The following is a 12,654-nucleotide window of genomic DNA, read 5'->3' on the forward strand; positions in this document are numbered from 1 at the left end:
TTTGGAAATAAGAAAACTGAGATGGGTCTTTAAGCATAACAATATGTGAAGGCAGAGTACTAGTAGCATTGCTGGTCTCATAATCTTTTGGTTCTATTCTAGGGTATGAATAGTGGATGATTCAATTAAGAGAGAAAAATGTAATAAATAAAATCATAATATTGTAAATATTAGGGTAAATTACATCAGGCGTTCTTTAAGTTTGAGGTTTGTAATAAATTGGTCTTTTAAGTTATTTTGTTCCCACATAAGTCCTTTAAGTTTGTGGTTTGTAATAGATTGATCCTTTAAGTTATTTTGTTACACATAAGTCCTTTAAGTTTGCAAACGTTTTCAATTTAGTCTTTATGTTAACCAAACATATGATATGGCAGAAGGACTAAATCGAAAACGTTTATAAACTTAAAGGACTTATGTGTGACCAAAATAACTTAAAGGACCAATATGTTACAAACCTCAAACTTAAAGGACCCGGGTGTAATTTAACCTAATTATTATTGTGTTAGTTATGTTTCTCTTTCTTCTATATAAACCACCAAATATCTTTAGTGGAACTTAAACCCTTATTTTGGGCACAACTCTATTTTAGCCTTTAGGTATATATAATCCATCTTATTAACATCTCCATTTTTTTTAATAATATTTAACATATCAATTTCATCATTTATAAAATGCACATGCATGACATTAATCACAATATTCCTATGCTTGTTGTTTGAGAATAAACTATAATGACAATAACAATAAATTTAAAAGGGGAAAATGGGTTAGTATATCAAATTAGATTGAGTTTTGTGCTTGGCAATACACTTGATGGCAAATTCCTCACTCACCTCACCCAACATACATGGGAATACAATTGTGGGCAACAATGCCTTCACCCCAAAACAGTAATGGAATAAACACTGTTTTGAGGCTAATGTGATTCTCATGATATATAAAGAAAAAAAAATCAAAATAAATAATAACCAAAACTCAATAAAAAAAGAAAAATTGGAAAACTAAAAAAAAAAAAGAAAAAAGGAAAGAACAAAAGAAGAAAGGGGTTTGGATAAGTTAACAAAGATACAATGAGGCACATTAATTTAAGTTAATTTTAAGAAGTGCTTTTTTTCAAGAAGTGCTTCTACCATAATGAAGCACCATTACATGATCTGTTGTTGAGGAATCTGAAAGCAAAGGTCTTGTTGTGGTGTCCCTTGGTGTCCAAATATTATCTCTCACATGCTGCAACGTTAAGAAAGGTAAAAGTTGTTGTCCTCTGCATGTTATCTCTATCTGCAATAGTAATTCATTCATTGCATATATATTATTCATCATCATCATCATCTTGTTACATGAAACAAAAAAGTAATAATTTGATTGAATCAAAAAAGAAAGAAAAAAAAGTGACAATGGAAATATGTCAATTCACATTATAATTAGCCATGACCCATGATTAACCTAATTATATATATGAATGATGGCTTTTACATTATATCAAGTAGTACGTGATTATAAGAAATGATGGTTATGATTAGACTATACACCCTTCTTTGTTCCATCTTTTCAATTTTCATTTTGATATATACATCTATTTTAATTTGCATTATTTTAATATGATATGCTCTCAAAATCATTATGTTTACATCCTAAAATAGTAATATCTATATCTATATCTATCTTTACGCGACGGGTCGCTTTAGTTCACTTCCAAGTAAAGATTCTACACTATTGAATCCATGTACGTACATAATTTCTTCATGAAATTAAATGACATAGTATATGGTTTATTCCATTTTAGGAGGAACCATAAATGACTTTAGAGATATAGAATTGTTTTTGACATGTTTGATTTTCCTTAAGTTGAATTAATTTTACCTCTAGAATTGTTTATACTTAAAACTATAATTTATATATTGCGATTCTAGAATTGATTTTTATACTAAAATTTACTTTTACATGAATGCATGCAAATATAGAGCCCTTGTTTTCCTTAGTTGGTTAACTTGACTAAGAAACATTTCCATTTGTGGCCAACTCTAAAAAATTTATGATATTATTGTCAAAGATTTTTTAAGAGTAAAAATTAATCTATAGTTGAGTATAAGGGTGCTAAAGTCCAAGATACAAATGGGAGGAAGAACAAATCAAAGACTAATATTCATATTAATTGGTAATCTTCCATAAATTAGCAAAAAAAAGGTTAATTTTTTGGATAGCTCAAATGGATTAGTTAAAAGTTAAAAAGTAAAATGACTGAAGTTTAAATTCTGATAAAGAAAATATTAGCATAACAATTACTCCCTCCGTCCCAAATTGTATGACGTTTTGGGCATTTTACACATATTAAGAAATGTAATTAATATTGTGTGGGAAATAGATATTATGAGTTGTTTTACAAAATTATCCTTAATAAATGATATGGGAAAGATAAATGAAATAATTGAAAGAAGAAAGAGTAATAAATAATTAAGGATATAATAAAAAAAATAACATTAATGTTTCATTGGTATTGTAAAACGAAATATAATTTGGGACAATTTTTTTTCTTCTAAAGTGACATACAATTTGGGACGGAAGGAGTATTAATGTACTATCCAAAAAATAACAAAATAGAGAACAATTTAAAATTATTAAAACATAGATACTATATACTCTCTCGGTTCCAAAATAACTGAGTCATTTGCAACAAAATATTTTTCTGTCATAACTGACCAATTTCACTTTTCAATGCAATATTAATTATTATTATTTTTTAATTATACACTATAATTACTACTACTTTTATAATTCCCAATTCAACACCCTTCACTTTGCATTTATGATAATGAAAAATGCACCAATACACGACAAAACACTTAAAATTATTTTTCTCTTTCTTTCACTTATACATTTTTTCTTAATAAGTGTGAAATGAACAAAAAACTCCGTTATTACTGGATGAGAAAGTCTTATTTTTCTTTATTTTTCTAAGAAATAAGAGTGAATAATATGAATGAAATAAGTATGAAGTCATGCTTAGTCAGTATCTTACGTATTGTGCCTACTTTAGAAATGCATATATGAGATCTTTGTAACTTCTACTTTACGCATAAGATCGATTCATATATCCACTTACGTATTTTGCATTTAAATGTATGAGAAAAAGTAATTTCCAATAAATATAGATTCCTAAATCTTAAAGCATGCACGCATATTTGGGTCAGCGGAAATGCCCACCCAACCCACGATGTTAAAAACTGCCCTCTCTTTAATCATTATGGGGGTCCATTTAGACTTTCTTCCTAAGCCATAATCATTATCCCTTAGACTTTCATTCTTTTCTATTCAATATTCGATATATACCTCCAATTATATGACATTATAGTATCATATGATATGATATATGGTGATTGTACTCCTATCATAAGAGGTACTACACAATAAATATAGTATGATATTTCCACACACACATATTTATATATTTTCTTTGTCAAATAATACTTTTTCAAATAATTCACAAGGTTCACAACAAGAACTAAAAAAACTAGAAAATATGAATTTGACTCATCTAGAAATCGGGTTGTTATGTCCGCTGAGCTTATTGTTGGTAGAAATACCACGGTATATAAGAGTTGAGGTTTGAACTAGGTTCGTTTATTTGTCTTAAGAGGTAAAACTTTTCTTATCTTTATTTCATTTATAAGGAAGGTTTAGTTTTTGATATCGGATTTACAATTTTCTCTTATGTTTCTTCCTTTGAAGGACCTAATCATGGTTTTATATTACTAAATTTTCATGGTCATGCACGTCCCTATCACGTTGCACCACCGAAACCATAATGCATGCGAGCGTCAACATTACAACATGAAATAATAGCACTTTTGATTTTTCATCATCATCAACTATACATAGCTAACAATTCTAATGTCATGTCAAAGAAACTAAAAAGAAAAAAAATTAACTACATTCCCTATCAATTATTTAAATATTATTATATACCACCGTATTCAACTTAGAAAAACAACCCTATTATAATAAATAATAACCAGTTTATAAAGTGTCATAGTTTTTCATATCATTTCAATTTTTTTAATGGTACACGCATAACACTCATTGACTTTAACATTTCTTTTCCAACTTTCAATTTCAAGATAAAAGAAGACACAGTTATCTGAAGCTTTAGATAGTAAAATACTGGTCCAACACCTATTGAAATCTAATGTAAATTATAAAATTAAAGATTTTTAAGCCCATAATGTTATTTTAGTAAAATTACTAATTTTTATTTAAACCTTTTCAGATGTTTTATATTACAAAACTATTTATGAAAATAATGTAGTTAATTTGGTTTAATATTTCTTTTTTAATCTATAATCACATCACTCGAAAAAAATATATGCAAGGTCCGAGAAACCCTGATCACCACAAAAAAAAATCACTCGATTATATATATGTTGTCATCACACTAATATTATTTTTTAAGAAGGCAAAATAGCCATCAAAATTAACATCGGAAAAAAAATCAAATTTGAGACCTTAAGAGAAGCACATTCAAGATCTTAAACCAATACCATAAGACCAATCTAAGTGGGTTAACACCACACTAATTTTTGATATTTTTTTTTAATTTTTTAAAAAAAAAGAGTAGAATATGAATTCTTTTTATTATATAAATCTTTTATAGTTTAGAGACCTAAAAGACCTTGATCGTTTTATCCTTGAACCGGCCTACCACTTTTTTTTATCGCAACCCTACCACTTGGTTAAACTATCTTTTATAGACATGATATACGTATATAGTATATACATATTGTACGAGCTCACACATACACCTATGTAGTACTATTAATTAGATTAAGCTTTTGTTCTTATTAGAGACTTGGTATCAAAAGTACTGTGGTTGGTGGAGGATGCTACCTATACATGATGTGGTTCTTTCTTTTGGCTCCATTTATATATAAGAGTGCAGCACTTGACGATTCAATGGAGCCTTTTAAACCAAAAGGAGAGAGAGAATAGAAATGGGAAGGGCCTACATAATTTGAAGCGAAAGCGTGACGAGAGGGAGAGGGCATGCAGATAGGTATTGAGTGGTGAGAATGACATGATGTCCACGTGTGATTTTCAAAACCCTAGAATATGATGTTTGAGTTCAGTTAACAACATATATATATATCTTGCAACCTTTTCGTATGAATTAGAATGAGTAGTGCTGTCAACTATATGAGTAGGCCAAGATAAAGATATATCCAAAGTTTAACATGTCTTATATCTTAAAGTCAATACACTCGTTATAGATTACAAAAGCAATAATAAGGAAGGAAAAAAAAATAGGGGTGTGATGCACACCTTCCCCATGAATGACATCTTATACTTTATTCCTATAAAATGTAAATTGGCTCCATTCCTTTTACCTACCTAGGGTTGCCGGTTGAGATATGTTATTTGAACAATTATCTCTGTGACAACTTTTGAAACAACCTTTAACTTATAATAAAAAGTAGGTATTGACACGAAAACCAAATCAATAGGGAGAGAAAATAAAAACATAATGTGAGTATTAGAGAAAAATTGTCATAAAATGATTGTACAAATATCATTCTGCATCAACACAAATTCTTCAAAAGGACAAGTAAGGTATGGAAAAGGATAGTGCAAATTTTAAGACAATTTTTAGAAAATTGCTTCTTTTTTTTCACTTCTCAAATTGTTCTTTTTTCAACTGGCGTTGGTCCATCAACAGTTAACTGTAGTTTGACACTTTTAAGATTAGTTAAACTGAATTAAAAAGTGATTAAACCACTCTAAAACCTTGGATTAAAGAGTTAACTGCCGCTAGGCCTTGATAAAGAAATGAGAAGAGTAATTTTCCGATTTTTAGAGGGGGACATCAAAAAGGAAGAATTCTTGGATGAAATGGGATATGATTTTCAAAACCAAGGAGACGGGGGGTGGTTTGGAAATCAAAGATTTGAAAATCTCCCAATCATCTCTTCTTGCAAAGTGGAAGTGGCGGTTGGCGAAAGATGAGATGACACTGTGGATAGATATGTTGAAGGTAAAGTATGGGAAAAGTGCGAGTATCACTCAAATCTTTTTCAAAATTTTAATTTTGTTCTCTTTGGTGGAAGGATACTTTTGCTCTAGGAAAGAGACCAAAAAATTATCAAGATTAGTTTTGAAGTTTGCAAAGAAGAGTATCAATAGTGGCCAACCATCATTTTTTTTGGCATGACACATGGTTTGGAAGACTTCGTACTCGCATAAACTTAACTAGAAGGAGAGTGTTGGGGAAGGAGTTAGTTTGAATTGTGTGTTTTGTCTGGACAATCTTGAGGTGGAGGATAATTTATTTTGTATATGTAGTTTCGTCAAGAGGGTTTGATATTCGATTTTTAATTGGATCAGAACATGAGTGATTCTACTTGAAAATATGGTCTCTCTTCTTGACTAAAGCTAATCTTAAGTTTGGGTAGTGACAAATTGTTCTTGTAATATAATCCAAATAATTCTTGAGTGTTTAATAAGCTACAAATCTAAAGCTACAAATAACTTTTGTGTGTTTAATTTCTTGTGTCTTCTTAAGTGTTCAGATAATTCTTAAATCATACCGTATATTATAAACTAGATAAATCAATTATTCAATGATCATATAACATTTGTGGGTTTAATTCTTGAGTGTTGATTAAGCTACAAATCTAAAGCCAATCATTGGGTGTTTAACTAGTTCCAAGCTATGCCATAAGTCAACCATGTGTGAGATTTGCCGTTCCGGGCGGCATGCAACTCCTAACAGCTAGACATATATCTACTATATATTCTTATATATATTTTATGGCATTGATTTGCATAAGAAAATATATTATGGGCATTGATTTGGCTATATAAAACCAAGTAGTATATAGGTTGACTTCACATAACATTCAAACAATATCCAGACAAATATAGAAAACGAAACATGCAGCTATATAGGAGGAAATGTTGAGTGCATGACACATTCTAACTATAAAACAACTTTGTTTAACTACGCTGCTAATGACGATGATAAACATATAAAAAAACTTTAGTTGGTACCATTATTCTTATATGGGTTAAATGTACTTTTGTCCATTACTATTTGATTTAATTGCGATTTGCACCTTGTATTTTTATTTATTTATTTTAAATTTCAACCTTGTAATTTAAAGATTATCTGCTTTTATATCTTTGTGAATTCTAACGGTATAAAATAGATGATATGTCAGATGGTAAATCAGAATTCGCTTAAACAGTAGGGTTTCAAAGTATCTTTAATCTCAAAATTCCCTCATGGGTTTGACATGTTTTATTAATGTTGCTACCAATTTGCAATTGTATTAAATTATTAACAATAATAAAAAAATTGTACTAAGTTCTATATTTAGTTAACCTCAATGGTTGTTTTAAAAAATAGTTAACCTCAATGACTTATCTTTAAACTTCATTTTTAATAGGTTCATATTTGAAGTATACCTAATAAATAGTATGAACATAAATCATGATCATTATGCAGCTGTCTATGATCTAATATATATTAAGGGTGATAAAATTAAAAATGTTGTCTTAATCTCATCTTAAGAGGATGAGTTGGAAGGGAAAGAATATTCTAATTAATTGAAGAATATGGGAATGAAAATCAAATCACAACGAGATGGGTTGACCTAAGGGTAACTTGCATGAAATTATAATGGAATGTCTATTGCATGCGTCCTGCAACCTAATATCATATTTATTTAGACTTTGTTTGGTAATGCAAGCCATGAACGTATAGTGGACAACAAATTCAAATTAACAATTGAGTTTGAATGAAATCTGTGATACGTGTTCGATACATTTGGCACTATTCTTCTTATTCCCATTGAGCAATATTTATTAATAATGACAATAATACTATGACTATTTTTCAATTTGCAAACATAAAATTTCCTTATTTTTAGTTCTTAAAGTAATATGGATTAAAAGACGGGTGTATATAGTACGGACCTCTAAAAAAATGGATAAAATATAGACCTTTACTGTTTTTAGTAAAGAATAAATTTTATATTAATAAAAAACAGGAAAAAAAATAAATATTTAATAAAAAATTATTGAAAATAGTAAGATTCATCTTTAGTCTGGATTCATATTAAACACCCCTTAAAAAATAATACTATTACGTAGATTATATAAAAAATCAGTGTAAAACATCTACACAATTGCATTTTTGAAATTAATCGTAAACAATATACGTTTTAACACAGATACTTAGACTCTTTAAAAAAAAACACGGATACTTAGAAAATCGGCTCAAAAGAGGTGTCTTCTATGCCAAATATTTACAACATACTTTAAACCTAGTTTTTGAACTCATGCAATCAACAATTTGCGACCCTTCAAACAGTCGCAAAACAATTTATTCAAAACGCGTTTTTTCTGGTAGTGAACCCTTGTGAAAGAAATTCTTGTATTATACTTCTCTACTATCTATCGAAAGAAGCCCTTATTCCTCTCGCTGTCACCCTCTTCTTCACATCTCATTGTCGCCTTGTTCTCTATTGCCTCTCGATTTACCCCTCTTAACCTTACGCTCTTCTCCTCTTGTGTGTCGTCATTACATGTATAGCAAGTTTTCACTACTAGGTCACTCATCCTAATTTTTTCGTATTTGATTATGTAGATCTAGACGTTTTGTAGAGTTTCGATGTTAAACATGTTTATATTTTTTCGTGTTAGTGATACAAATTCAAACGTTTTTGTTGTTTATGTGTTCAATGTTTTCATGGGTTCATGCATTAAACATCGTTGATGTTGTTCCTTGAAATAAATGGCAACATTACATGTTTTTTGTTAATGTTGTTGATATTGTTCAATGTGTTCATATGGACATCAGAATTTGTGTTTATGCCATTGATCATATTAATTTGGTATGATATTCTTCCAAATTTATTTGTTATGATTTGCATTTTCTATTTTTATCATTTATTTATTTTAGTGTTTATTCTAATACATGGTCTTTTTTTGTTTTGTTTATGTTATTCATCATTATAGTCGATTTTCTAGGACATTTTATCAAGAATATTATGATAGAGTACCTAGTGTTATATGGTTGGAGGATGATGTTGAAATCGATTTCTTTCACGTTTAAGGAGTCGAAATAATTTTAGTGGAAACATGTAATATTTTCTTAAAAATACAAGGTTGATTGAGAAGTATATACTCTATAAAGTAAAGCACTAGTTTCATTTAATTTTATTAGTTTGTTTGCTTAAGAATCTCTATGAGCAATGGTGTAGAAGAGAAGAAGGATGGTGCAAATGGGGAGAACAAGAGAACAAGACCTAACTTATCTCAGATATATGGAACAAGAAAAGCTAAATCTATGGTAGCATCATCTAAATAAAAATGATAAGTTATCATCTAATCATTGTTAAAAAAAACGTAGATATTTTATCCTAGGTCAGATCTAGCTATAGATATCTAATTAAGAGCATGCATGATTATTTAAAGATCCAATGTATATGCTACCCCGTTTCTTGTAAGGATTCAAACCTTTATTAAGTAATTATGAGGCAACAAGTAGTAGTGGTGTAATTCGATAATGAAGTGTGTGCATGAAGTATTTCAAAGTTGCATTCATGGTGGACACACCATAATGGCACATATACACTAATGGATAATAATATCACTCAATGCATGGCCTCGTGCACATAAATATGATGATTAATTTGTATGTAAAAGTAAAGTACACATAAATCACCAACCAATGTAAATACAACAATATAGTTTGATATGTACTTTTAAATCATTAACTTTCGACTAAAACATGCACATATATATGTATGCTTAGACATAGTATAAAAGAGTGTATCGAATTGTGTAATGTTTGTGTGCTGAGATGTTTCAAGAATTGATGAAAGGAAGAACATCTCCTATCATGTAATTTGGTTAGAAATCAATGACATTTTTTTTTAGAGGAAGATGGCGAATATGAAAGAGGTGGTAGATATTTTTAAAAGAAAATATAGATAATGATAAAAGAATATCATGGTCCCATGTTGAATGTTGCGAACTTAAATATGTATTTATAGATAGACGCATTCCTCACATTTACAAATTAGTTTTAAAATGGTTGAGTTAGGTTCAACTCAAAGTAATGCATTATGTTTTTTTTTATTTAGCTTTATATATTTTCAATATAATACTTTGTTTTTCCTTTCCCTATGAGAAGAAATTTATTATATCTCTTTAACTTATAAGTTTTTGTTTTTGTATAGTTACACTACACCTAACTTGATAATACATGAATTCCACTTCCACCAAACTTAATACACAAACCTAATGCCCTATGTAGTAGAAGTCACATAATTATATATATGCGTTGAGTTCAATAGACAAACACCTTAACTCTATTCACAATTTACATGAGTTTCAAACTCAAATAAAACAGAAATGGAAGACAACTTCCAAGAAATGTACTTCTTACCAACACATTTTTTTTAGCTTCCCATTTTAATATACTTTTGGTGAAAAACACATTCTATTACCTTTTCAGACATTCCTATATATGCAATCCACAATAGTATCATTTTCCTCTCCTTAATTAGTTAGATAATTAATACTTCATTAATCCCATAATAAGCAAAGCACACACATTATACTACATAGTACTAATTAGCACTAATTATTTAAAAAAAAAAGTAAATTAATTATAAATGAAAATTACCTCTGATTCACTCTCAAGTTTGAGTTTGCTAACCAAATACTTGAATAGCAACCGAACTGTCATCCTTCCATCTCTGAATTCATTTTTTAAAAAGTCAAAAAACAAATCATTAGCTTTATCAAATCACAAAAATTAAAATAGTGAACGACATTGATTACACACTGACAAGACTTTAAACCAAAAAAATACCAAAAAGAAAAAAACAGTAGAGAAGAACAATCTAATCTATTTAGGAAATTAAAAAAGAAAAAAAAATCACTTACTTAATTCTAAGATAGTTCTTAGGTATTTGTGGCAAGAATGGTTCTTTCAATCTGCATTATATTATTGAAAATCCAAGTGAATATTCATCACAAAAACTAATTAAATTGCACTAGCTTAAAATAGTTGACATGAATCATATATAAATATATGTTATATATAAGGGTAAAAAAATTAATGTTAGCTTACTGATTTTGTGAGGCTTGTAGCATAAACCAAATTCCAGAATGAGGTCTACGAGGAGGATCGACAACTCGAAAAGCGACGTTAGATGATGAGCTAGGACCGGCCACATCAAATTGATCAAATCCAGAAGATGAAGAAGATGAAGGAAAGTGAAAGGGTGATGCATGATGATATTGAGGATAATAATTAGGTCCTAAAGATGGCCTTAAAGAAGAACAAGATTGTGATAAAGAAGAAGATGGAATATAAGATGTAGAAGAAGGCATATTAATTGCCATTGAGTGTGGTAATAATGGACCAAATGCCCAGTTATGTGGTACTAGATGTTGATGTTGTTGTTGATGACCATAGGTTGGACCACTTGGCATTGACATAGATATGGACAAGGACGAAGAAGATGAGGAAGATGTCGTTTGTTCAAAAAACAAAGAAGAATTAAAATTTGAGCAACCTCTGGTCGATGGTTGCTCCAAATTGGGCCGCGAAGCAGCCCAATTTGTTGGTAACAACTCAAGCTCCAGCAAGCCTGAACTGCTTGTTGGAGTCTGGTTATGATCACGACCATGTTTCGTGGTTGTGGTCACGGCCGTATTACCTATGCTTAATTGAAGCCAGTTATTGTTGTTGTTGTTGTTATTGATGTTATTGTTGTTTGCTTCTCTTTCTTGTTCTTGTTCTTCTTCTTCCTTTGAGGTTGAAATGGTTTCTCCTTCGGGTTCGGGTTCAAGTTCGTTGTGATGAGTAGTGGTGGTGATAGTGTTGAGTCTTGATGATGATTCCTCTTCTTCAGCCATTGGCCTCACAAAAAATTCAGATCTTAAACAATTATTGTAGGTGCTATAGTCTTCAACAAATTGAAATTGGTTCATAGCACTTGTTGAGTTGTTGTTGTAGAAAACATAATCACCATTTATAGTTTTGTAATTTTGTTTGCTACTTTGAGAAGGAACCATGGTCATATTGAACAAATCTCAAAACAAGCCATGGATAATGATGAAATAAGAAGAAGAAAAAGAAAAAGAAGAGAAAAAGAGGTTTTGAATCTTGAGTTTATATTGTGAGTTAGAGGGATTTGACATCATCAACAATATCATGATCATGATGAACAAAGAGAAGACTTATTAATAGTAACATGGTAGCCACATAAATATGATCAACTATAGATTATAAGGGTTGGCTTTTGGTGTTTGAGAGGTTCCTTTAATTCTTGCAAATCTCACTTTCTATTAATTCTCTTTGTTTGGAAGTTTGTGGGGTAAACTATTTGCAGGAGAGAAGAGAGAGAGAGAGAATAAAGAACGAGGAATGGAGGTCTCTCTGTCACTTGAATAAATAATCATATCATATACTAGTATATTTTATGTTATGTATGTACATATATAATATTTATATACTATCTTTCAATATTATTCTAAGAATTTATGTTGCCAATAGTGATTTTTTTAATACATTTCTTAAGCTTGAAAAAATGAATATGTTATTGAACAATATTTTCTTACTCAAAGTTGATAGTGCCAAAGTTA

At 29.7% G+C, this 12,654-nt stretch overlaps 1 protein-coding gene across 1 annotated transcript; it reads right to left on the reverse strand.

Moving 5' to 3' along the window:
- Positions 1-746: 746 nt before the first annotated feature.
- On the reverse strand, positions 747-12,449 carry LOC11439763 (protein LAX PANICLE 2). The gene is made up of 4 exons (XM_003621603.3): positions 11,135-12,449; positions 10,948-10,998; positions 10,685-10,757; positions 747-1,278 (listed from the first exon to the last, which is right to left on the reverse strand). The coding sequence occupies exons 1-4, from the start codon at positions 12,088-12,090 to the stop codon at positions 1,114-1,116; spliced, it is 1,245 nt and encodes a 414-aa protein (XP_003621651.2). The 5' UTR covers positions 12,091-12,449; the 3' UTR covers positions 747-1,113.
- Between the last annotated feature and the right edge of the window lie 205 nt (positions 12,450-12,654).

Source organism: Medicago truncatula, chromosome 7 (assembly GCF_003473485.1).
Source record: "Medicago truncatula cultivar Jemalong A17 chromosome 7, MtrunA17r5.0-ANR, whole genome shotgun sequence".
NCBI lineage: Eukaryota > Viridiplantae > Streptophyta > Magnoliopsida > Fabales > Fabaceae > Medicago > Medicago truncatula.